This window comes from Aulonocara stuartgranti (assembly GCF_965226115.1).
Source record: "Aulonocara stuartgranti genome assembly, chromosome: 17".
NCBI lineage: Eukaryota > Metazoa > Chordata > Actinopteri > Cichliformes > Cichlidae > Aulonocara > Aulonocara stuartgranti.
This window is the reverse complement of record NC_138953.1, coordinates 9836394-9861827: the sequence shown is the minus strand read 5'-3', so window position 1 is coordinate 9861827 and position 25434 is coordinate 9836394. Positions and strand designations below refer to the sequence as shown.

The 25434-nt window shown below is 40.7% G+C and overlaps 1 protein-coding gene across 14 annotated transcripts in view; it reads left to right on the top strand.

The window, feature by feature from the left end:
• The window catches only part of LOC309692457 (uncharacterized protein), a 185512-nt gene that overhangs the window by 78616 nt on the left and 81462 nt on the right, over window positions 1-25434 (top strand). For 7 of the 14 annotated variants that reach the window (XM_082510990.1, XM_082510981.1, XM_082510988.1 and 4 more), the window contains exon 1: window positions 12366-12818. The exons of 3 other annotated variants lie outside the window; for them this stretch is intronic. In XM_082510990.1, the coding sequence (XP_082367116.1) occupies window positions 12811-12818 (8 nt within the window). In that variant the 5' untranslated portion in view covers window positions 12366-12810. Of the gene's footprint in view, window positions 1-12365; window positions 12819-25434 lie in introns of those variants that run through there. 4 more of the 14 variants (XM_082510985.1, XM_082510984.1, XM_082510992.1 and 1 more) reach the window with 3 other exon arrangements.

Below are 25434 nucleotides of genomic sequence, written 5' to 3'. Positions count from 1 at the left end.
AGCAACATCTTTGTGAAATTTGCAGATGACACCACAGTGGTGGGGCTCATTTCCAAGGGAGACGAGTCTACGTACAGAGACGAGGTGGAGCAGCTGACGTCATGGTGTAAGGCCAATAACCTCCTCCTCAACACTTCAAAAACCAAAGAACTCATAATAGACTTCAGAAGGAAAAAGGCAGAGATCCAACCACTATTCATAAATGGGGACTGTGTAGAAAGGGTGGCAAGCTTCCGCTTCCTGGGAGTCAATATAGAGGAGAACCTTTCCTGGAGTGTGAACACCTCCGAGCAGCTGAAAAAGGCCCAACAGAGACTGTACTTCCTGAGAATTCTCAGGAGGAATAACATCACACAGAGACTGCTGGTGTCCTTCTATAGAGCCACCATTGAGAGTGTTCTAACTTACTGCATATGCATCTGGTACACTAGCTGCACAGGGGCTCAGAGGAAAGCACTCCAAGGGATCATTAACACCGCCCAAAAGATCACTGGCTGCCCTCTCCCCACACTGGAAGTTCTACACAACGCCCACTGTTTTAAAAAGGCCCAAAACATCATAAAAGACACCTCACATCCTGGCCACTCCCTGTTCGAACTGTTGCCCTCAGGCAGACGGTACAGGGCAATCAGAGCAAGGACTAATAGACTCAAACACAGCTGTTATCCAACTGCAATAACACATCTGAATACTACAAAAAAATGTCCATCACGCCACTCTTGTGTTAATCTATGCACGGTCTGAAGCATGTGTGTGGGAATGTATGTGAATGTTTTACTGTTATATCTTATTAGTATTTTAAGTATTCTATCTATTTTATTTATTGAATTTTATTGTTTTATTTATATTTTGATATTGCTAGGGATGATGCAATGATCGGGGACCATTCTTAATTTCGTTGTTCTCATGACAATGACAATAAAGTTTCTGATTCTGATTCTGATATGATGAGCTGACTTGTCTTAAAATTCTTAAGCACGGGTCTGTGGTTTCCTGTATCCACTTTTTACACTGGTGTCAGCTCTTGGTTCTCCAATAATGGCTATGTTTTTGCTAACCTGTCTGTGTGGCTGAAGCCACTAGCAGCTGCCTGGGAAGAAGCAGGTTAACCACATCTGCGTGAGTGTATATGTGGATGCATGTGAACGTAGACGTTGCTACTGAGAACAGTTAGTTGTTTCTTAGGCAATCCAACTGTTCATACTCTTTGTCCAATTGCAGTCTTTATAAAAAGGAGTTTGATCCTGAAAATGCAGATGCACGTCCCCTCAGATGGTGAGGGGCAGACTGATTCAGAGGCAAAAAAAAGTTGTTGTAAGAGTTTCAATTCGATTACACATGATCTTTGACTACCCTCTTGTTTTCTTATCACATCATATTAGACTTTAAGTTTCCTCTTTCGTTTTTTTGTTCTGTCAAGCTGTGATGAATTTTCTTCTTGTCTCGTGTGTTTAGTTCCATCTGTCTGCGTATATTTCTGTCATGTGGATTTTCCCGTCACGCTGACAGGTTATCATCTGACCTTTTGTCCCAAACTCTGATAATTTCCCCTTTTCGCACCATTTGTGACAGAACAATCAGTACAGTAGGAGTTCTTTAATTGGCACAACTGGGTTTTTGAACAAGCAGCTTTTATTTCAGTATTACTGTGCCTGTGAGGAGCTGACTGACTTTTTCAACCAGCATTGTTTAATTGATGCTAAAAATTGACATTCTCACCCTTGAATTTGCATGAACTCTGTTTCACCGAATGATTTAGCAGATAATAAACATTATTAGTTATATTTCTCACTACATTCATGTCAGATAACCGCAGAATCCTAAACAAAGCATCAATGCATTTGTTTGAATCTCTTACAGCTGCAGTCAATTCATTTTAAACAGTTAAAGTTTCATCAGGTGTTAATGTAACTGATTTATGCGCTGTTAATTTTAGCAGCTAGGATAATTAGAATTGTAAATGTGTTATTCTTTAGCTAACACACACGCACACACACACACACTCTCACACATGGGTTATTGTCCCGAGGGGCGAACAGAAGTCCTTAAACAGAAGGTTTAGGAAGCCCCGTCGTTTTCCTGCAGAGCTGCACTGTCATGTAGATGCACCCCAATGATCATCTCTCCCATTCAGCACGCTGTCTTTGTTTTAAGTCCCCGGCCTTTGTGTTCACATGTGCATATGTGTGTGTGCGTGTGTGTGAGAGAGAGAGAGTGAGTCAGTGTGGGTGAGTAAGTAGGTAAGTATCCCTCCCAGCATTTCCTGTCTTAGAAGCTCAGGCAGCGTTAACCAGGGTTAGCTGCAGCTTTAGCACCTGCTGTCACTGCTGCAGTCCCACTCACTTGTCCAGACACAATGCGTTTAGCTTGGAGATTTGTGCTAGTAATCTGTGTTAAGAGCATTAGCTTGGCCCTGGGTGGGGTAATAGATTGCTAGAAAGTAGCAGACAATAACCAGGAACTGCCATTAATTGAGTTGGTAAGACCAAGTAAAGCAAAGCCTGAGGTTTTCTGGATAAAACTCACGTAGGACAAGGAATGTTTGTCTAGGTGAAAAATTCATGAAACTTGGAGCTTGCGTTGTAAGTGAATGTCACGGTCTTAATCAGTGAAACAACGGAAGAAAGTGGACTTCATCAGCTTATCCAAAACCCCGGAAACAGAGGTCATTAACAGAGATTTTGATGACTGTGGTTTTTCTTTAATAATGTGGACATGTGTTACTCAAATGTGCGTTTCATCAGTTTTGACAATGATGTTTTTAGCTTGTTTGCATGCACTGCAAAAGCTGTACAGTTAAATAATCCCGTAATTATTCAGAGTGAATAACATCATCTACTCATCATAATATCATAACACTGTAATCATGATATATCTTCCTCTTCAGTTGACCACATATAGTGTGAAAAAGTATTTGCTCACTTTCTAATTCAAATTTTTTTGTGGCATATTTGGCATGCTTAAATGTTTCTGATTATCAAACAATTTTCAATATTAGAGAAAGACAACCTGAGTAAACAGTAAATGCAGTTTTAAATGGTGATTTTACTTTAGGGAAAAGCTATCCAAACCTACCCGACCCTATATTAAAAAGTAATACCTCCCTTGTTAAATCATAAATGAACTGAGGCTAACCACAGTTTTTGGAGAGCCGAGTTCATTTCCAGTAGCCAAACGCAGGTCTGATTATTGCCAGACCGGTTGAATCAAGAAATTACTTCAATAGAACCTGTCTGACAAAATAGGCTGAAAGATCTCAAAATGCAGCACATCCTGCCACGATCTAAATAAAGTCAAGAACAGATGAGAAACAAAGTCACTGGCATCTATCAGTCTGGAAAGCGTTACAAAGCCATTTCTAAGGCTTTGGGCCTCCAGTGAACCAAGATGAGAACCATTACCCACAAAATGAGAAAACTTGAAACAGTGGTGAACCCTCCCAGGAGTGGACAGACTACCAAAATTACTCTAAGACTGCATCAATGAGGCCACAAAAGAACCTAGAACAAAACCTACAGAACTGCAGACCTCACTTGCCTGCAGTTGGTCAGAGTTCATGACACAACAATAAGAAAGAGACTGGGCACAAATAGCTTCCATTGAAGAATTCCAAGTGTTATTATTATTATTATTAGTGGCACAGTGGCAAACATTATAATTGGGTGGTGGTCTCATAAACATTAAGGATTGTATTAAAATATTATCAGGGCTCGCAAAATTTCAAAATCCCTGGTAGCCCTTTGGGCAGGGACTCTTCAGTTTTTGGTAGCCCAAAATAAATTTAAGTAGCCCAAATAAAAAAGAGAGTGATTTGATTGATGTTTTGTTTCCTGTTTTGTTTCCGTTACAATATTATACATTAAAGTATAATATTGTAACGGAAACAAAACACTAATCAAAAAATTGTTGAAAAACAAATTACAACATTGTATAAAAATTACAATCATCAACTCAAATACTTGGTTCTAATTGAACAGAAATTTCTATGAACTTGTAAGAACTGTGTAGGACATGAATCAGTCTGTGTCAGATCCTGAATTTGAAATTTCCACTGAAGTCATGAGTAAGAGGCAAGTGGAACCAAGATCTAGGCCATTTGCTTTTTGAAGCTTGCAAAGACTGCTAAATTTTACCAGTGGTAGTTCACTCTTTGCAACATAGTACGCTGTTCTAAACAGATTTTTCAGGTTTATTTTTAGTATGTTATTTGCAATTGGTGTTTGTTCTGGGAAAGATATTGCAGACTGAGCAATAATGCATTTCTAATGGGGGCCTTTCTTAAAATTACTGGTCCCAGTAACAAAGGCGCTTGTTGACTCAGAAATCGAGGGAAAACCAACAACACACCTGGCAGAACATTATGTTATTTACACGGGTGCACATAAGTGGTCCGCATGCGCGCATTCACTGTCAAAATAAAAGACGCGCACCAGATAAGAAGTTGCAACGCACGTTTGCGTCCATATAAAAAGCACTGTTTTTGTCCGCTAGAGTGGGATTTTCACGGCACATTCTGCACCACATCTCTGTGCGTTCATCATTTGTTTGAAGCCAGCTCACTTCTTGCAACCACTTTTCTGAGAATACATGCTTCTTTTGTGGTTCGGACTCCTTCTGATATTTCTTTGGAGGTGGAGGAACACCAAAGTAATTGGTTAAAGGAGCTTGCTTCTTCGACATCTTTAAGAGTTCTAAACAAATGTCTGTCCTCCTCCAGAAAATCTTATGTACGCAAACACGTGTTGCAACTTCTTATCTTGCGCGCTCTTTTTATTTTGACAGCGACTGCGCACCTGCGGACCACTTATGTGCAGCCCTGGTTATATAGCTCGTCATATTGCAGCCACAGAAATTCTTTTGTCCATGAAACCATAAAGCTGCACTTTCTTTTTGCCGTATAGTCTGATTTGTCATAACTTTTCTGTTTTGTGGTCACTTCTTCACCCTGACCTGTCTTATTTGGCTCAGCAGAACTAAAATATATATCCTGCTGCTTTTACACACGCACTCACATAAGCTCAGCGATTCTCTGCGCGATCAACCTCTCACATGTTTAAGTTTGCTGCGGTAGATTTCACTTGTCATGTTTGCATAGTAAGCTAACGATTGATAAGACGATGTCAGAGGAATTGGTGCGCAAATTATCGTCACTCACCAGTCAGTGCTGTCGCTCTCTATACACAGTTCGCGCGATTGCAAAGTGAAAGCAAAAAACAAGCGCAAATTCAAACGCGATTTCAATATGTCACATATTGACAGTGGCTCACAGATGCCAATGACATAATTACCCAGCTACATTTCCGAAAGAATGCAAAAGCATTGACATATATTTTCCCTTCCTATAACAGCCCGACGGGCAGGGCAGAGATAGATTTTGGTAGCCCGACTGGGGCTAAGGAGTATGCTAAGAGGCATCGCACATACACCACTCTGGCTGGTGAGCACTGGTCTTCAAACCTTCTGTTTGTTTGGGGCAGCCAATCTGAAGAAAGTAAGGGGTGGAAAGAGCTTAAATCGTAACTTCAGCCAGTGCAGGAACTGGGTGCCAAGCTGAGACCCAGTATAAGGTAAAGAAGGATCATTCCAAACTGTGAGTCATGGAGAGCTACTCTAATAGTCCAAGAATAAAAACATGTAGTTGGAAATGAGGATAATTGGTCCCCTTTAATCCAAGTGCTTTTGTTGCCTAAATCAAGCTAAAAGGTAGAATAAAGGATCCAATGCTCTCAGTGTACCACAGCTATCTTCCTTTAAAATTTTCACAGTAACTATATAGTCTTTGATCAAACAAAAACTGGCACATTGAAGTAGACAATTTTCCCATCAAAGGTGAGCATTTGTTTGGCCTTGACTGTGGCCTTTCAGTAAATGGTATGTTAATTTCATCGGGAAAATGAAACTCTGTACACTCAGTGCAGTAGTGCAACCTTGAGTTGTTTTTATACATTTTTAAAAACACTTTATAACATACAGTGAAAGCTGTATGTGTTTGTAGGATGAATCATATTGTTCTTCCACTGATTAGCATCCGTCCTGCTCTAGTAAGAAATATTATGATCACTGGTCTTCTGCGGTCCACTGATTTGACTGACATGCACACATACACAGACCTCTCAGCGGGTGCCAACAGCGGGACCAGGTAATGATGGCTATTTCAGTTTCTCTACTCCTGATGTTCACTGGCAGCGTCACACTGAGACAGATTATCTCCTCTCCTCTCCTTGGTTTGGTATCAGTTGTATGCCACTCAGCTCTATAGGATCCTCACATATACACAGATATACACACATGCAGCAGCATAGACGAGTAGAGGAGGCAGTGCAGGAAAAGAACAAACACAATTTTGGGGAAACTGGGCAGTGAACTTAAAAAAGCAGAAAAAAGGGATAACGTAAAGAAAGTAAACACAACAAAAAAGATACAAAGATACAAAGCCAAATAAGCAAATAAAAAAGAAAAAAAGAGAGAGATATAAACTAACTGGCATCAGCTTGCAGCAAATCTCCACAAAGACAAATGAACTCTTTGGCTCAGTGAAGGAAAGAAGAAGCATCAGCAAAAGATGCCTTGGTGACTGAAAAGGTTGTCATAGAAACTTGTGGTGAGAGAGAAGCATCTGAGAGCATCTGTTGGTGTAGCAAACAAAAGTAAACTAAAGATGAAACTGATATCTTTTCTGACAGCTATAAATATCTCCTTATCGGGCTTGTACCTGAAAGGGTTCACTGCCCATTCAGATAAGAAAAAGAGTAACGAAAAAACAGCCTTGATACATAATCACTGTTAATTATACCCGAGGATGCTCTTTGTACTGTTACTCCTACTGTAATAAAATACTATTTGACGTGAGGCTGACGGAGAAAGAGGGAACGAAAGAGGCTTTCCATGTTTCCCGCTGAACTGGAGGAACTGCACCGTGTCTCGGTGTGTAAAAGACACAAGACTAATCACTCTCATTGTGGCCTATTTCCATGGTAACTCTGCACCCAGTGGTAATTTAGCCTCACTAGCTAAAGACACAGAGCGAGTCATTATCTTAGCGCCAGGCTAGGGCCCCCCATTTAAAGATTCACACCATGAATGAACAATTAGAGACCAGATTGCTGGCCCAAGTGGCGGCGAAAGGAGACCAGGCCAGTATGTGGTCACCCCTTTGGTTGTCTGTTCATCCATCCTTCCTGCTATCCAGCAAAGGTCTTGTTACTTCAACAGTATATGACGCAAGCATTCATTTTCTCATCCTCCGAACGTCTGAGCTCAAGGACAAACAATCATCCTTGCTCAGAGTAGATAAACGGTGCAGACAATAATATATATAATACGTAGCGCAGAAGAAGAAGTAGAAAATGTGGCACTCATGGCCTGAGTGATAGAATAACTATGCATTCCTCTCTGGCCAATGCGTTATGACATTCACCTTTTTACGTGGATTTAATTATTGAAGCGCTCCGTGCTGTAGGCTCTCTGCCTGAGAACACTGCTTTCATTAAAATGAATAAGACGGTAGCATTTACTTATTCATTGGTAAAGTGGTGTTCTCGTGAAAAATGTGTACGTGTGTACGTGGTTGTTGAATCAAAAAAGGGTGGATGCTGAAAAGGAAGACTGCTGTTTGTATCTCGTGTTGACTGTGATCTTCTCCTAACCTCAGCCGAGCGCTTAAAAGCCCGAGTTTGCTTGAAGCTTGTTTGTGTAAAGTGTTGAGCAAACGCGTCTGAGGGGTCACGGTGGCAGGACAACATGAATCATAGTAATGTGAATATCGCTGCAGAGGTTTCAAACTTACTCACATTTTCGAGCATCTTTATCTCCTCTCATCTACATATTTTTATGTGAAACAGAATATGTGAGGCTTGTTCGGCTGCCTGGGATTTAAATCAAGCCTTTCAGGTATGATTGAATTGCTGACAAGCAGATGTGGCTTAGCAGACCTTCCTCACCTGTGTGGTTAGAGCAGCAGGAGGATAATGCTTAAATTAAAAAGTTTTAGCTTTTGAAATCCAAGAACATTCTCCTAAATTGCTGTCAATTTGCTAGCAACCCATGTGTAAAGCTTGTTTTTAATACCTAGTTAGCAATTTTTATTTTATTGTTTTTAATTCTTCAACCATCTTGGAAACACCTCTGAGCAGTTTTGGACATCCATCCATCTGCTTCATCTTATCCTTTTCTTGGGGGTGGTGGAGACTACCCTAGCTGAGAGGCGGGGTACACCCTGGACAAGTCGCCAGTAAGTCGCTAACACACAGGGACAGACAACCATTCGCACTCACAGCAATTTAGATTCAAATAACATATTCAATTAACAAAGTGCATGTCTTTGGACTGTGGGAGGAAGCCGGAGTACCCAGGGAGAACACAGCACAGGGGAGAACACAGAAAGACTCTGCCCTGATGGTGGAATTGAACTCAGGACCTTCTTGCTGTGAGGCAACAGTGCTAACCACCGTTCCACCGTGCCGCCCCAGTTCTGGATAGGTCTGACCAAATTCTGAGTGAATGCAATGACAATCCAAACAGATCTAAAAATACATTAGACATCGTCGACATTACAGAACTATCCAATAAACTCAGTATCACTGAATATTATTCTAATATTATTCTAACACTGTGGGGTCAAATGTATAAGGCCCCAGTCACAAAGACTTAGAGACCAGTTGGAGACCAACTAGAAACCACAAGTCAGGAGGGAAAAAATATATATTCCCCAACTAGTTGGTGAGAGGTTGCTGGCAGTCGTTGGGAAACTGATTGCTAAAGACCGAGTCATACTCACTGACTGGCAACCACCAGTCACCAGTGTTTATTCCCTGACCAGTTGGTGAGTGGTTGCAGGAAGTTGTTTACTGTCACTGAGAGAAATTGGCTGGTCGTTTTTGTTCTTCTTCTTCTTTTTCTGCTCTGACCTTTAGCACAGCAGATTACCTGCCTCCATCTCACCCTATCCTTATCCTCTTTTGTCACACCAACCCTCATCTTTAACCATGAACCTTCCCCTTTTCTTCCTCCATCTTCAACATCCTGAATACTAAATACGAGAAACCTGAATAGTGTCTGTGGCTGAGATGGAGATCAGTTCAGAAAAAACTAACATGGAAGGAAAGTGCAAAGTTTTGGGCACCGGTAGCTTGAATTAGATTTCAGATGAAGAATATATTAAACACTTAGAACAAGGCTGTGGTCTGAATGCTGGCAATCAATTTACAGTTCACACTCCTCAACTAGACATACATTGTGAGAGCCATCCCAAACAACAGCACACACAAACCCTCACCAAGGTCAATGTCTTATTCACATTGTACTGTGCTGTTTCTCTTTCAGCCTCTCTCTCTCTCTCACTGTCAGGCCTTTTGTGTGCCTCCTTCTAAAGAAGCTGTCAAGCTGCACTGTTTAAGGGCTCACACGAGGGACAAAAAGCATACTTTGTTTTGTTTTGTTTGCCTGCCGTAGTGTTGGGCTGAATGAGTGAGTGGAGTGGGAGAGGGAGAGAGTGAGAGTGAGGGAGAGGTACAGAGAAGGGAGTGAGAGCTGAGTGGGGGGTAACATGTAATTTACTGTTTGCCCCACTCTACTGTACATTGCTTTAGTTATGCTAATGCTACTCATTGTCAGGCTGAAGAGATAGCCATCAATCACCTGTCAATTGGTCAATTGGAAGAAAAGAGAGAGAAAGAAAGCGAGAGTGAGAGAGAGAGAGAGGGCCCCTGTCCCCTCCCTCCTCGTCCTCCTCTTCTTCTCCTTCTTCTCCTCTGCTACCTAGCGGACTTGGGGGTCCAGGGAAAGCCCGGCAGCTGGATCTGGATCTGGATTTGGAGTCCAGGTGGAAAGCAGAAGGAAGACCTGTGACAGCGCCATGAGAAAAATAAACATTTAAAAAATACATTTGAGAATCTGTTTTCAGGTCTTTGCATTTAGTCGTCTGCGTGACAAAAAGTCCTCCGAGTCTTTGTTTTCCTGTTGTTGTTGACATCTGAAGGCTTTTTCTAAAAAGCGTCTAATTCTAATGTGACACCTCCAGAAACTTGCAGTGCCACTCACAGTCGTCAGCCGCTGTCAGCAGAAGACAAACCCTTTATTATGCTAGCTGATGTTAGCGCTAAGATAAGCTAACGGGCCCATTAGTGCCAGTTCATTTAGCTCGTTAGCCGGAGCCTCGGGGCTGATGACATTCATTACATATCATTAGTGCACAATTAACATGTCTCACTCTGACACCGTTGCTCCCAGTGTTACATGACACTTTTAATCATGTTTTATGAAATGTTTCCGCCGGCGTGACTTGATTTATGAGTTTTACATGACATGGCATTCATTACATTAACCAGCTGTAATCATAAATGCTTGTTCAGACTGATTCCATGCTCAGAGTTGGAATCCAGCAGCTGTCCTTGTGGCTGAAAATTGGGCAGTGCTTTATTTTTAAAAAAATGTCCTCTTTCATTCTCACACTTCAGTACCTCCTTGCTGTTCATCTTTAAGGAATGCAGTTAAAATTCTCTGCAGCGTTCCACTGTGTCAAGGTAAAAAAATTTAAAGCTGGCCCGGCTCTCACCGTTGGAAGATATTCATAACCCAGTTATGTTGTGATTAGTTGGACTGAAGACCCAGAGATTCTAGCTCAAGTGTGTCTCCCACATGTGGATTTTTAAAAGGGTGTTATGTCTATTAAAGGGCTGCTCTCTCATCAGATTCAGGTCACTTGTTGCTGGGAGCACCACCTGGTTTCTTTAAAACTAGTGATTATTTGGGATGGTAAGTTGCACTAGAATAAAAGTCTGGGTTCTTTGATGTTTACAGGTTTAAACCACTGAAATAGCCTTTTATTCATCAACTGTGAGGCCATAGACTGTATGTAAAAAATGGACATGTACTTAAAGCAAATTTTATGCCCAGAGTCATTGCTGTCATTTCATTACAGGCAAATTTTTCCATGTAATCTTATTACGTAAGTACATGCGAAATGTTAAATTCAAAGGATTCTACTTAAATGACATTTACCTGATTTTTTAATGAGGAATTATTATCATTTTATATACTTCATTTGCATTTTTCTCCAAATTATCGCTTCATTTTTATTGAGGATTAAAAGTAATTTATTTGAGTGCAGTGATCATGACCCATTAGTAAGCGAAGTCCAAAGTCCAGTGGCCAGTCATACAGCATATCCTGCTTTATCCTACTTTTCATTTTCATGTGAACCATAAATCATGATATCAATACAATTTTGTGTTAAATAAGATATAAAAGTAGCAAATGATAGAGAGATGTAAAAAAACATAGTGGCCTTGTTTTTAAGTCAGAAGTGATTTCTTGAATAAAGCCATATCTACATTAAAGTTAGATTTCACTTTAATTCATATGAAAATGGTGTTTGTTACTATAATGCTTAAAGTTCGGCCAAGTTTGCAGAATTTGCAGAGTGGATAGATACTGTTTTTTAACATGAGGTGTGCTGTATTGTTTTATTTTATTGATGAAATTAACCCATTTTGGTCCTTTGTGAGGCACTTAAACAGCAGGATTGTGTTGTGACCATACAATTCCACTGAGAGTTGACTGTATTGACTGTATTTTAGGTAGAAATCTTTCTCGGGTTTAAATTAGGTGGCTGCTTAACAGATCTCTAAATGTTTTGTGTCAGTTTCATTAAAAAACAACAATCTTTACTGTTTTAAATTAGTTTGTAGTACAGTTGTCATCACATTGCTTCAGTTAGTTCCTGTGCAAGAAAACCTTGAGAAATCTTATATCTTATACAAAGATCTAAGAATGCTCAAGACAGTCCGACACCACCCACACACACAGACACACACACGCTCACACAAACAGTATACTCTTTTTTCTTCCTATCACACTCATCCACCCACTGATCCACACTCAGACAGAGACAGAGCGAGCAGTATTGATTTTGCTGTCTCCAGTCTGTTGAGAGTGTGTACACTTGCGTGAGTGTGTGTGTGTGTATAAAAGGGATTAAGGCCTCGCTCAGCTGAGATACCATCAGCCATCAGCCCTGCTAGTCCGCTTCGGGCTTTCCCGGCTGCCGCATTGTCTATTCTGCTCCGCTATGTGAAAAATGTTGAATATCAACAATGGCTTTCAGTGGTGTATTGTTGAGTTTTTGTATGAACTAATCTTGCCTCAGTGAAAGAGACCTAGGGCTTGGACAAAACGTCTAGAGCCACAGCATTCCTAGCTGGCTCTCCCCTTGAACACTGAGCAGAAGGCTGGGGCTCAGGGAGGCAGAGTGGAGGGGAAGGCAGGCTGGAGGCGAGGCAGGGAGAGGGAGAGCTGAGGCCGGGCTACGAGCTCCAAGGCTGGGGGGGATAAGGGGACGGCAAGCCAGGGGATGCTGGGTGGAGGGAGGCGGGGGAGAAAGTGAGAAGGTGGGAGGGCAGGGGATGCAGCCCAGCCCCAGCTAAGGTGAGAAAAGGTAAGGCAGTGGTGACTGATAACAGGCCGCACTGAATGCTAGTAGAATTAGGTGACCAGGTAGGGAAGATGGAGTGTTAGTGAAGAAATAAATGACTTGTCACAGAAATAGTGCAGGTCATAGTGTAGGAGGACATTTAATCTGCAGAAGTGTGAAGCCTGTTAGGAGGCTAGGCTGGAGGATGGAGCGAAAAAAGAGAAACAAGACGCTTGCAACAAGACCAAAAGAAAAAAAAAGGAGAGCCAGAAAATCAGTATTAGAGTTTTGTGAGTGTGGAGTCTCCTTTCCTTTCCCTGCCATGGATGTAATGCTGGTTTGGATTACATCCAATCAGATGAGAGGACTGTGGCCCTTGTCATAATGACAAGCATGACATCATGGCAAGGTAAGCTGACTGAAAAGATCGGGCTGGATGATTTACTGACTCCCTGATTCCCTGTTACCGGCTGGCTGAGCGATGCGGAGTTGTACGATTGGCTGTGCGAATATCTTCATATCCTTTCTCCTTCGTTTTTTTGTCTTCTTCCTCTTTCTCTCTCACTCTTATTAAAAGCTGGCTATGCCATGAGAGAGCCCAGGTGCGGGTGCAGATGTAGAGGGAGTGAGGAATAAGTGTCTCTAAAGCAGGCCTTCCTGGCTGTGCTAGTGTTTTCATGCAGGTTTATCTGGTAGCAAAACGCTGGCGCTGCTGTGTGTGTCTCTGTGTGTGTTGCCATCTCTCTCGGCATGCATCCTTCCTGTCCTGCTGTGTCTGAGGGTCCCCCTGCGGGGAGAGGAAGACAGCTAGACGTGGGTTGCAGGAAATGGTTATTTTTTTCTGTTTTTTGGCTCTGTTTGGAGCTGTGTGTGTTCATTTCAGAGTTGTGGTAGAGTAACATTATAGTGAATTATCAGCTGAACACAGCAGCTGTACAGAAGTCCTGCAGGCATTCTCTCAAGCAGCTGACCAGGACTTCCATACATGTCTCAAGAGCAGATACCTTGCTAAAGGCCACTGCAGAAGATTGTGTCCCAGTTCTTTTCTGCTCTGTTAGTGTTTTTGCAGTTAGTTTAAGATTATGAGTATTCTTGTATGCTAACATTTGTTATGCTGTTACCATAAAGCTGTAATTTTTACGGTAACTCACCGCAATCTCAAAACCTACTTAAATTGTGGATTTTAGGCTGCAGCGACCATATGCACTTTTCCTGCTCACATTTGACAAAAGGTCAAAGCTCAAAGGTGAAAAGTCTCTCTTGCTCTTGTCTTTATCCTCTAACTTGAAGCCTGCATTTCTGTGCACGTTAAGATGTATTACACAATGCACACAAGCATGAAGAAGATATGAGAAGTTGTAAAAAAAGTTCAATTTTTCTCATTTTTCTGTCATTTCCTTTCAGAGAGATAAATGCATCCAGCAGAGCTGTAGTTTTCTCTTTTGTAGTAAATCGCAAGTAGGCTCTCAAATTATTCTCAACAGCCTGGTGTGCAGCACTGTGGAGTCTGCAGGGGTCAACTTGGTGTGCCTGTGTGTCTGTGTGTGTGCACGTGTGCCTCTTTGGGGTCACTGCCACAGAAACTTGGAAGTGAGAGATGGTTGGCTTAACCCCTCACCCCCAATACATACATAGTCTCTCTCTCTCTCTCTCTCTCTCTCTCTCTCTCTCTCTCTCTCTCTCTCTCTCTCTCTCTCTCTCTCTCTCTCACACACACACACACACACACACACACACACACACACACACACACACACACACACACACACACACACACACACACACACAGATATGTGAACATTGGTGCAGTCTAATCGCTGGCCTCTGGTGATTTGTCCTCTCAGCTTGAAGCCATGTCATTCCTCCCAGCTCTCCTCACAATTACAGCCCTGAACTGAACTAGAAAATCTGCTCCAATCTAGCAATTAGTCCTGAGGCCACTGACTGTGTGTGTGTCTGTCTGTGTGTGTGTGTGTGTGTGTCCTGAAGACCGAGCAGGATCACTGAAGTTGACGACAGGCCAAATAGCGATTCTTTTCATTTGAGTCGGAGACATGTGTGGGCAAGTTAATATTCCTACCTTTTCTTGTAATTGTTGTAAACAAATCGGTGCAAGATGATTGTTGGGCTCACACCAATGACAGTATTCCTCAAAATTAAGACCGCTTTCATTCCCGAGACCCTTTTAAAAGATGCTGCTGCAAGTTATTAGTCACCTTCTTTGTGTCTCTGCCTGCTGCGAAATTAAGCAACTTTTAATTTGAGCTCCATTTGTACTCAATGAACTGATCCACCTTCACAATGTGTGCCTCTAAAGCGCCACAGAGTGTTTTGTCACAGGACGTTAAAAGATACATTAGCATGACCCATTGGGTTGTGAAAGAAGGTGTTGCGACTTGACTCGGTGTACTTTTCGGGAAGATTTTGAAACTTTTCCATCTTTGAAAATCTCTTTTCCACCTTTTAGATTGCCTTTAATACCCTCTTCAGATTTTCTTCATACAAAGAAATTGCTCCAAAGAAATGTGCAGTGCAGAGACTGCTGCTCTTTTTATGAGTTTATCTTCATTGATAATTGTTTTAATTTTTCAACTGCATTATGGTGGAGTTCAAATGGGGCCTTTTAAACCGTCTGCCCTCTGGGTGCACACTACAGAAAAACACAATCTTCTACAGTTCTTCACATGCTATTTTGGATATGAAAAGTATTTTTATTTTCACATACTTTGTCATTAAAATAGCCTAGAGCTTGTACGGTACTCTGACCTCACAGAGACATGTAGTGACCATGTTGTAAGTGTCTGAACCGAATGATTCTTTGGGTTCATAGGGGTAAAGCATGGAGCTGGAAAGTCCTTATAAGAGTAGCAAATCTGAATGAAAGTGGGAGTGTGTGAGGTGGAATGAGAAGAGGAAGTGGGCAAAGGAGGAGAGGAGGAGGCTGCGGTCAGAGAGGGATGTGGTGCGGGGGAAGGAGGTGGGGATGGAAAGGTTTTCATTGCCAGGGGGGCAGGCAGGCCTGACTGCTCAGCAACAGAGATGCTTAGTGCCGCCTGGCTTCCTCCTAAAGACTCGGCCTCCTTTCCCCCCAACCCACCACCCCCTTCTGTCCATCTCGCTCCTGTGTCCCCTCTTTCTGCTCTGCCACCACTTTTCCCATCACTTCCCTCTCTCCTCCTTTTGTACCTTCTCTCCTTCACCCTCCAGTTGCTCCTGCTCGGTCTCTTTTTCTTCCTCCATTTCGCTCACTTCCTTAGTTTCTCTCCCGCCCCCCCACCTACCCCACTCCACGTCTGGGCCATTACAGACACTCAGCAATGGGCTGAGGAGGGGTGGGGGTGGTTGTGGCGGTTGGATGGAGAGATTGAGGGGGGCACAAAAGGCCTGAGATGCAGCGGCCCGACGAGAGTGGCTGGCTTTGAAAAGAAGCCGGGCAGCTTCTTAATGCAGCGAGTGGATGGACAGACTCGGGCAGACAGACAGAGCGGACTCAGCCCTTTATTCCCGTCCTTTAGTTGATGCCTGTTTTCGGCCAAAAAAGCACATCATCTGCTGTGTGCCCTTCCCTCTGCGCCTGATGTTTTATCAAACACATTAAGATGAGATGGAGGGATAGGAGGGAGGGAGGAGGAAACGAGGGTAATATAGCTGAAGGCCAGCCACTTAAGAGGCTGACAGAGAAAAACTTTTTTTCCGCTCCCTGAAGCAGAGGAGAGGCGCACGCACGTGTATGGGATAGAAGTGCGTGCGTTCGCTTCTTTTAGAGGTCGCTCCTCTTTTATTGTACATTAAGACATTACGCATTAGTGTCTGTGTGTTTTTAGGGTTAATGCTGAGGAGGAAAATATTGACAGTGCAGCACAGTAAGAGAGCTGAAAGCGCTGCTCGATGTTTTTCTTTTTTTAATTTGTTCCAAAAACAGCTTTTGAAGATGGAGCTTAACTGACAGACCAACTGCAGTAAAATGCTAACATAATCAAACATATCTTGGTATGACGTTGGTGATGGGGTTTTTTCAGTCAGAAACCTAAAGCTTTTCACTTTTTTTTTCTTTTTTTTCTTGCTGTTAAGAGATCAATGAACAATAAATACAAAATAAATACAAACGCACAACTCTTTGAGACACTTATCTTTGTGACACACTATCAAACCAGAACAACAGTTTTGTTTAAAAGGCTTCGGCAGTAAACAGATGAGCTGAATGGATTTAGTGTCCAGGTTCCATCTTTTATCAACCCAATTCTTCAACCAATTATGGAGGTTTGTATTCGGCAGTATTATTTCACTGAGATGGGAGGGGTCCTCAAATGATATTTTCTGCCTGCATTTATTTACTTGCGTTGGCTGTCTCTTTGTTGTGGGTGGTGTAGGAGTGTTATTATGGATTTGGCTCTAAGAGCTTAGCTGCTCCGTGATTCTGATATCAGCTGGACTTTGATCAAATGCAACGAGCTTGAAATCCACTTTAATCGGCAATGCTGTGTTGGTTTAGCAACAAGGAGACTTCACAGCAACATTTCTGAGGAGCTGAGGAATAAATGCACGCTTGTTGACACTTGTTTGTGCTCAAAACTTTAAGCTAAGTCGCACTAAAGACACATTTTGATGATCAAGGTTGTAATCTGGATGCAAGGGCTAGGATGACAAGCAGTAAGTAAGTGAATCATATATTTTTCCTTGCAGTTTGGCTTTCATGATGAAGTTAGGGTTTCGTTTGGGTTCTATCAGTCAAAGTGACTGCCTATTAATTAAGTCAGAGTTGGGCTGCTGCAGTTTTTCTGGTATTTAACTTATATGAAACTCCATCAACATTTTGGTATGGTCAGGTTTTTTTAAAACGTTTATTTAATAGAAAGAAAGAATGTTGTACTCATAACCATACATTGTGTGTAATTGTGTGTGTCATTCAACAACTGATGCAGTCACATGTAATTGTAATTAATCTGTTAGAAATGCATAAGAATAAGCACGGGTCTGTGGAAGCTGCTTTATTGCTCCGCCATATTTGAATACCGTTACTGGAAAGGACATCTCCCTTTTTACTAGTTTTAGATATGTAGCAAGACACCGGCTACATAGGTGGAGGAGAAGAGAATTCATAGGCATTAATGTGCCGTGGAGGGACATTTTAATCTGCGTCTGCACCTTCAGACTCGAAATATGAAGAATAATATCTAAGTTTTGTCATCTAATAAGAGGTGTCCTTCAACAAAGAAGTGACAACACGAAGGAAAGACGCAACGCCACCGACATCTTAATAAAATGTCGCCCTTCTTTCATGCTCATTTATTCCTGATATTGCGACAGTTATTCTCTGTCAGCAGATGACGTGTGACCTTCCTGTCTCCGGACAATGAACTGGGTAAGCAGCTAAGTTAGCTTTTTGAAAGCTATCATTAGGCTTCAGTGTCTGACAAATCACATTTTCCCTATGATAAACAATTTGAATAGATGAGTTTATTCACTAAGTGTCACTTCAAAGAAGGTTTCACTACATTAGCTAACAGCAGCTAACAGAGTCTAACAGCGACCTTTATCAAAGGAAAAGTTTATCCTAACAGTTCACTTCAGCATCACTGTCGTCAGAAAAAAGTGAACTTCAGTGACTCACTGACTTGTATTGGATTCCTTTTGCAACGTTTTTTCCTCCAGAGTAAATAGACACGCATGCTCCTCAGCATTCACCATGTCGACAGCAGAGGTAAACAGTGAACTGACAGTCTACCCAGACAGAAAAAGACCCGAGGGTGGGTCCAGTCCAGAGTCAATTTGCAATCTGAGTAGACTCACCACAGATGGAGCAGTGGCCAGATATTTTGATGTGATTTGGGGGTAAAAACATAAAATGCCACAGAGTATTCTGTTGACACGTTTTTTTATTCCACATTTATTTATAGTTTATTATTGTTAAGTGTTGATGTGATTCAAATATGTTCAAATGTATTTCAATTCAATACAATTCAGTTTTATTTATACAGCACCAAATCACAACAACAGCTGCCCCAAGGCACTTTATATTGTAAGATAGACCCTACAATAATACATAATAATACATTGGGAAAACCCAACAATCATATGACCACCTATGAGCAAGCACTTTGGCGACAGTGGGAAGGAAAAACTTCCTTTTAACAGGAAGAAACCTCCGTCAGAACCATGCTCAGGGAGGGGCGGCCATCTGCTGGGTGAGAGAAGGAAGACAGGATATATAGTGCATTTCTTACACAATCAGTAGTAGAAACATGCTGGCTGGCAGTCTAAATCTAATGTTTTCTCTCTCTTGGCTGACTAAAAATGTTTGGCCCACGGCAGCCACAGTAGCTAGGGTTATGCACATAAATTGGGAGGATAGGAAAAGAGAACTCATTTGACTGAAGTCTACAATCTACGGACTTCTTCTGAAAATATCACACACTATAACTTTAAAATTTCCCATTTGTTTTTGTTTTCACTACAAGACACCCAAAGAATGAGTCGTGAATTACTATACAAAATTAATATGTATACTTAATCATGGGAGCCATTCCTGAATTAAAGAAACGGGTTGATTTCTTTGACCTTTGGACCCTGAATTCATTGTCTACCCACTCACATTTGTGGCACTTGAACTGACACTGACCTTCAATTTAACTGACGTCAGTGGGATGTCAGTGGGATCTGTGACCTGTATTGACAAGTGTGTTGTATTCACTTCTTGAAGCTCCCTGTTGGAAGAATAGCTACGCAAGTCAAACATCATAATTGATCTTTGGAACAACATGCTGTAAAACCGTATTCCAACCTGAAGTGTCCTAGAAATTGCTGAAAAATAAATCTGTTCATACTTGATTTGATACTTTTTGGTATGAAATTACTATCTTATGCACCTTATGAACATGCACATTAGTTTGGTCAGTGTTGGGTTAAAAAAAGCACATCGTGATATCATAACAAAGAAAGAAAAAAAAGGCTTTGGGGAACACCCATAATCCATTTTTAAAAAGTCATACCTTTTGAGTGGGCTCTCCTACACTCTAAAAATATTCGTGGTGTTTGTCGGTAGAACTTAACAAAAAAGCAATTTTCTGCTTAAAAAAAAGTAAGTTGTCTACATGTACATGTTTCAGTGAGTTGACTAATCAATGTTAAAGTCAGTGCAACACAAAAATTAAAAAACAGCTCCTTAAATGTTTGAGTATATTGAACAAAATACTTTTGTAATCAATCAACAAAATATTAAGTTTGTGTAACATGTAAAAATGAGTTTCAACATCCTTCCTGTTTGAATTTCCCGTACACTGGACCATAACGAAAAAACAATTATAACTGCCATAAATAACAGAAGAAGAAACAGAAAAAAAAAACAGAGTTTGGCAACACCACCTGGTAAGTTCCTTATTTTATTGTCTTTTATTAATATATACTGGCTATATAAGTTTACTATGCAAAATATATTCGTCACGCTACAAAGAATTTGTATTAATGCAATTCAGCATTATAAAATTAATTTTAAAAATGAGATATCTGGTCATTTTAGCCAGCTAATACAGTGCTTAATATTGTTTTTCTCTATATCTGTGTAGATTTTTATTTTTTATTTTTTTTAGTCTGAAAATGGCAGCTACATGCTGTGAATTGGCTGTGTCTCTCCGTGTGTTATGCTAGTTGTTATGCTACAAAAGAAAAAGGGATGTATTTTTTTCTGCTGTTATTTAAATATGTCACTCTGGTCGTTACTTTGGTTAGACATAGGTGTGTGTGAGACCATGCAGAAATCAGAGGGCAACCCCGTAGCATATGTTCGTATCGTACGCAACAGTTTCTGGATTCTTGTGGCCTCGTGGGAGAAGAGGTGTGTTTGCCCTGGTCAGTAGCTGCCTGCATTTTTATCATGGTGTCAGAGTAAATTCGTGTTTCCACAAGATGGTCTCGGGTGAGGTAACTAATTACTGACAAAGTAAAATGTGTTGAATTTATCCCTGACTAAAAGTATTTTTATCAATCGTGTTGATGTTCTAAGCTTGACTGCGAACTCTGCCTGAGGTTAAAGTTGGTTGACCTAGACTAGCAACAAAAAAACAATATTGTGTGTGCATACGTCTTCCATTTGCTTTCTGTAAATGTAAGCATAATGTAAAGTGTGGGATTGTGGCATAACCACAGTTGTATTTAAACAGTTAAAAAGAAATTTCTCTTACAGATTTGGATTTGACACCTTATTGCAAGTTTAAACTGCAGTCTGTAGATGTACATTTTAAATTTCAATTTTGTTCAGTCTTTATGATTCATCTTTTAAGTGTTGCATTGTAGTGTTTTAGAGAAGGTTTTATACTTAAAATAGCTTGTTAACTCAAAAGCTTCAATAATTCTTTGCAAATATGAAAAGGTGGACAGTAAAAATTTGCTAAAATGCACATCACTCAAAACATGTTTTTTTGTTGTTGTTGTTGTTGTTGTTGTTGTTGTTTTTTGGGTTGTCCAAGTCAAAATTACAGTGATATACTTGTAACTTAATGGGTAACTGAGCTTCGAGAGAAAAAATAAAACTTCAGAAATCAGAAAGGGTTTTATTGCCAAATGTTGAGCAGGTTTACAACATTAGGAAATTGCTGCGGTACTTAGTGCAAAACATACTGTCAGATAACGCTGACCTCCTCATAAGTGTGTTAAAAGGCCAGTAATATAACTTTTGGTCACATTGTTGCAAACTGAGGTTGGTAAATTTAAATAGGTACTTTTCATGTAAGGTAACTTGAGAATACATTAATGTAAGTATTGGTCATGTTGCAGATAACCTGAGGAGACTAACCTGAGTTGTCTGTGAAGGTTCTCAGTCATCCAGGTCATCGTAGTCAAAGGAGCTTGCAAAGAAAAGCGTCTGGACTTCTTTAAGTTGCTTGAAGACGTTTCACCTCTCATCCGAGAAGCTTCTTCAGTTCTAAGGTCAAATGGTGGAGAGTCCCAGATATAACCTAGTGGGTTACTCCCACTAGGTTATATCTGGGACTCTAAAATGAATGTGAATGAATGTGAATTGGAATTGGAGTGTAGCATTCTGATATGCCTCTTGTGTATGCAGTCCACTCATGTAGGACTGTATGCAGTCCTACATGAGTGTAGTTTTGAGAGAAGTTCGTATTACATATAACCTTTGCTTTGGATTGTTCCGTTGTTGAACATTAAAATCTTTTGTCATTTCCTTGATTCTGTGACAAGTTGACTAAGTTAATACCAATTTAAGTTAATGTTAATGTACATGAAGTACTTTTTTTTGCTTAGTCATTTGGTGGTCCCCTGCAGTTTACTTTGGTTAAAGTTTTGTTCACTTCGTGAATATAGCTATGAGTATGTGTGTGACTATTTGCCTGCTCCGGTGTGGGTGTGTTGTACATGCATGAAACGGACGGGCTCATAACTGGACATATGGGGGGCTGACAAGCCTGACTCCAGTAAGGACCAAGAACACTGGAATGATTCCTGGGCAGTCAGCTGGTGAATGTCTTTTTAATTTAATTTAATTTTGTCATTTAAGATATTTAGATTGTGTTTTTGATATTTGTGATCAGTTCAATGAAAAGAAATTCTGTTTAATCCCCTTCAAACTAACTCTGTTTTCATCATTCTCCCATTTTCTCATTTCTGTCCTGCATAGTGGATCCATGTTTCATGACAAAATGTCATTGCTTGGTCCCGACTGATATATTATATACTATTAGTCCAAAGTGTGTTTGCATATTAACAGGAACATGGATAGAATATCAAACAAAGGGGTTATGACAAATCAAAAAGGATGGTTTTATTTCACAACAATGGGTTTATAAGGCTTAAACTGATCTGCTGCATACCTATGCCAACTGCCAAGCATACACACACACACACACACACACACACACACACACACACACACACACACACACACAGATGCAGCCATGCACATGTATGCATACTGCAGCCCAATTCAATATAAGTGCCAACAAGTTACACAGACAATGTGAATGACAAAATCCGGCTAGACCTCTCCCAAGTCTGGCCAAGTTCATCATCTGTAGCCATAAACACACACACACACACACACACACACACACACACACACACACACACACACACGGCCAAAACCCAGTGACACCCAGGCCAACTCACAATTTAACACACACACATGTAAAATGTGACCACACAGCTAAGCCCCCCACTAAGACCCACAGAGCCGACCATAGCTCTGTGTGTTTGTGTATGTGTTTATGTGGCGGTCAGTACTGAGGCCTTTTCTGTGTGGTTGGGGAGAGCGTATGGAGGGATGGAGAGGCAGAAAAAGAGAAAGAGGATTAGAGCGATATGGAGACAAAGAACAACAATAGTTTGTCACATTTTGTCAGAGAGGATTTTATGGAAAAGCTGATTTAGAGTCTGCCACCAACAAACAATGATCGGAAATATGGGATTTATTACTAAATCAGTTTTGAGAATTTGCATGAAGTTTAACAGTGCTTAGGCGATAATTTCCAAACATAACTGTGCACGCAAACTCGATCAAAATCTTATCCAAATTCAATTTTAGCTGTAAAACGTGACATAAGAGTTATTTTAGTTTTCATTTGTTGGTATTTAGTAGATACTGTGGATACTGTGCTAATGTGATCTTTGTTCATTAATATTTTCTGCTGTGTGAAGATAATTTTCAATTAACAAGTCTTCAGTTAGTGTTAGAAGTACATGAAATGCTTTCTCAGACTGAAAGCGCCAACAAAAACAAGCTGCTGAGCTGGATACTTCCCACCCAAGCAAAACATGTGATTTAATATGGCTGTTTCATTTTAAATCAAGCAAAGTCAACTCAGTATTTCACTTATATTGTTAAGATTATGTCCTTATTGTTAGAAAGAAGCAAATTAAAACAAGTTTGAACAGTAGAAAGCATGATCTCCAGCCCATACAGTCTCTATAAATTAAAGTCTGCTTCAGAGTGGAGATGTTGAATTCAGTTTAGGAATGTCCTGTAAGTACTTGTGTTTAAATCAAGAATAAGGTCCACATACAAAAATAGTTACTCACACTTTGAACTGTGACCTAACCATCCATTTCAGTGGCATTAAAAGCTGTTAACTGTATTTAACAGTCACATATATTATAGTTTTTAAAAAAAACAAAAAAAAACCAAAACCTTGTCAGGACACCAACAGTGAGACACCTGGTGCGCTGAACATTTTACAATATGCTAAATAAAACTGAACGAAGAGGTTCCAGCTGTGAGGTTATATATATTCTTCTGAATGTAACTAAAGCACTAGCAGAGTCATCCATAGTGATGATGAGGTTGACTATATGAAACTTTATGGGAGTTGAAGACTTCAGTATTGGATTACCATGCCTGCTGTAACGTGTGTTCACTTTGTCCTGCTGATATCAAGTGATGTTCCATAAGAAATATTAAATGCTAAAGTATATGCTATTCTGCACCACCTGGACAATTATTTCTCCATATGGTAAAACCTGATCTTAATCATCATAACTTCCATTTCCACTTGAGACAAAGCAAAAGTCTCCATGATTAGGATCCTAAGAGGTCATTTATACCACCATCATACCTTTGCAGTGTAAATTTCGGCTCAAAAATATATGTAAAAGAAACTTGTGGTTTAAAATGTATTGCATTCCTGCTGTTCCTTGAATTAAGCAAACAAGAAGGTTCACCCAATATCTGATAACTAAAACAGCCTTTCTTTTGGTCTTTTACCTCGTTGCCTTCTAAATGAGGCACCACTGCAGTATCACAGCCTCCGAGATCCAAGCTGCTTTCATCCAATCCACAGTTTAGTGAAAATGTCGCCAAAGCAGCAGGCAGTGGGAGATTTCGGGCACACAGGCAATGCTTGGGGGGGTGGGGGCAGCAGGATCGGTTTGAAGTGAATGAAATGATTTAATGTTTCAGAGTCGGCCTCGCCCCCAGGGAATGGAACGATATGGGCTCCTAATTGACACCAGGTCAACTGCCTCCCTCTCTCGCACTCTCACACTGCTTTCTGTTTCACACTGTTTCTGTTTCAGCTGTCTTTCTCTCAGACTCTCTCATACACACACATTACAGTCTCTCTGTTAGCCAGGCCAGTCCAGCGCTGGCCGGTGCTGGACAAACAAAGGCCTGTGCTGTCTGACTATAATGATGGATGACCACCAGTCTCGCATTTTATAGGGATTTCACAGGAGTCACTACATTCCCAGGCTAAGCTACAAGTCAATAGTCTTCTATCATGCTTCCCCAAATCTCTAAAACCATGTTTCTGAGTTCTTTGGCAAAAAAAAAAGATGAAGAAGAAGAAATATTTCATGATTTTATTAGGCCTGAATTAGTCTTTGACAGAGCAGTGGTTAATGATGGCTGAATGTGATTAGCAGAGAGTGGAATGTTTTATAAGTGTCACTGTCAGCTGATTGACAGAGCCCTGGTGGTCATTATTGTTCGCTTTTGGAGTGTGTGGACATATTGTGCACAGTAGTTGTCATGTGAGAGCGTGTTTTTTGTGCTTTTAGTGGGACTGAATTGCCACGATACCTTTTATGAAGTAAATCTCTGTCTTAACAAGTCATTTAATCTTTTATTGAGTCCTGAGATCTTGTTTTCCTAAACAGGCTACTAATGGATTGGCATTATTGCACTTTTGATTTGAACAATCTCATTTGAATCATTTTCACAAATGAAATGGAATTAGTCTTGATGCTAATGGACCGACCTCATTGCCTTCTCGATGTGTATTCTGATGAATACATATCGAGTCTTTTGGAACTAAAAACTTTCAAGATGGACCTTTTAAAGTGTACCGCACCAAAGAAACAGTTGATAACCATTATAAAATGCATCACAGAACACCAGTAAAAAGCAGTGATTGGCTTGTTTTTTTTCTTATCTGCTGCAGGTTTTAAAAACTATTCAAAATAGTATTTATATTGAATGAACTGAGTTCAGTAGATGACATTCAGGGACACTTAATTACACTATTAATTGATTGTGGCTCCACTCTATAGCTATTGCAGAAGCAGTTATTTGCAAAAAA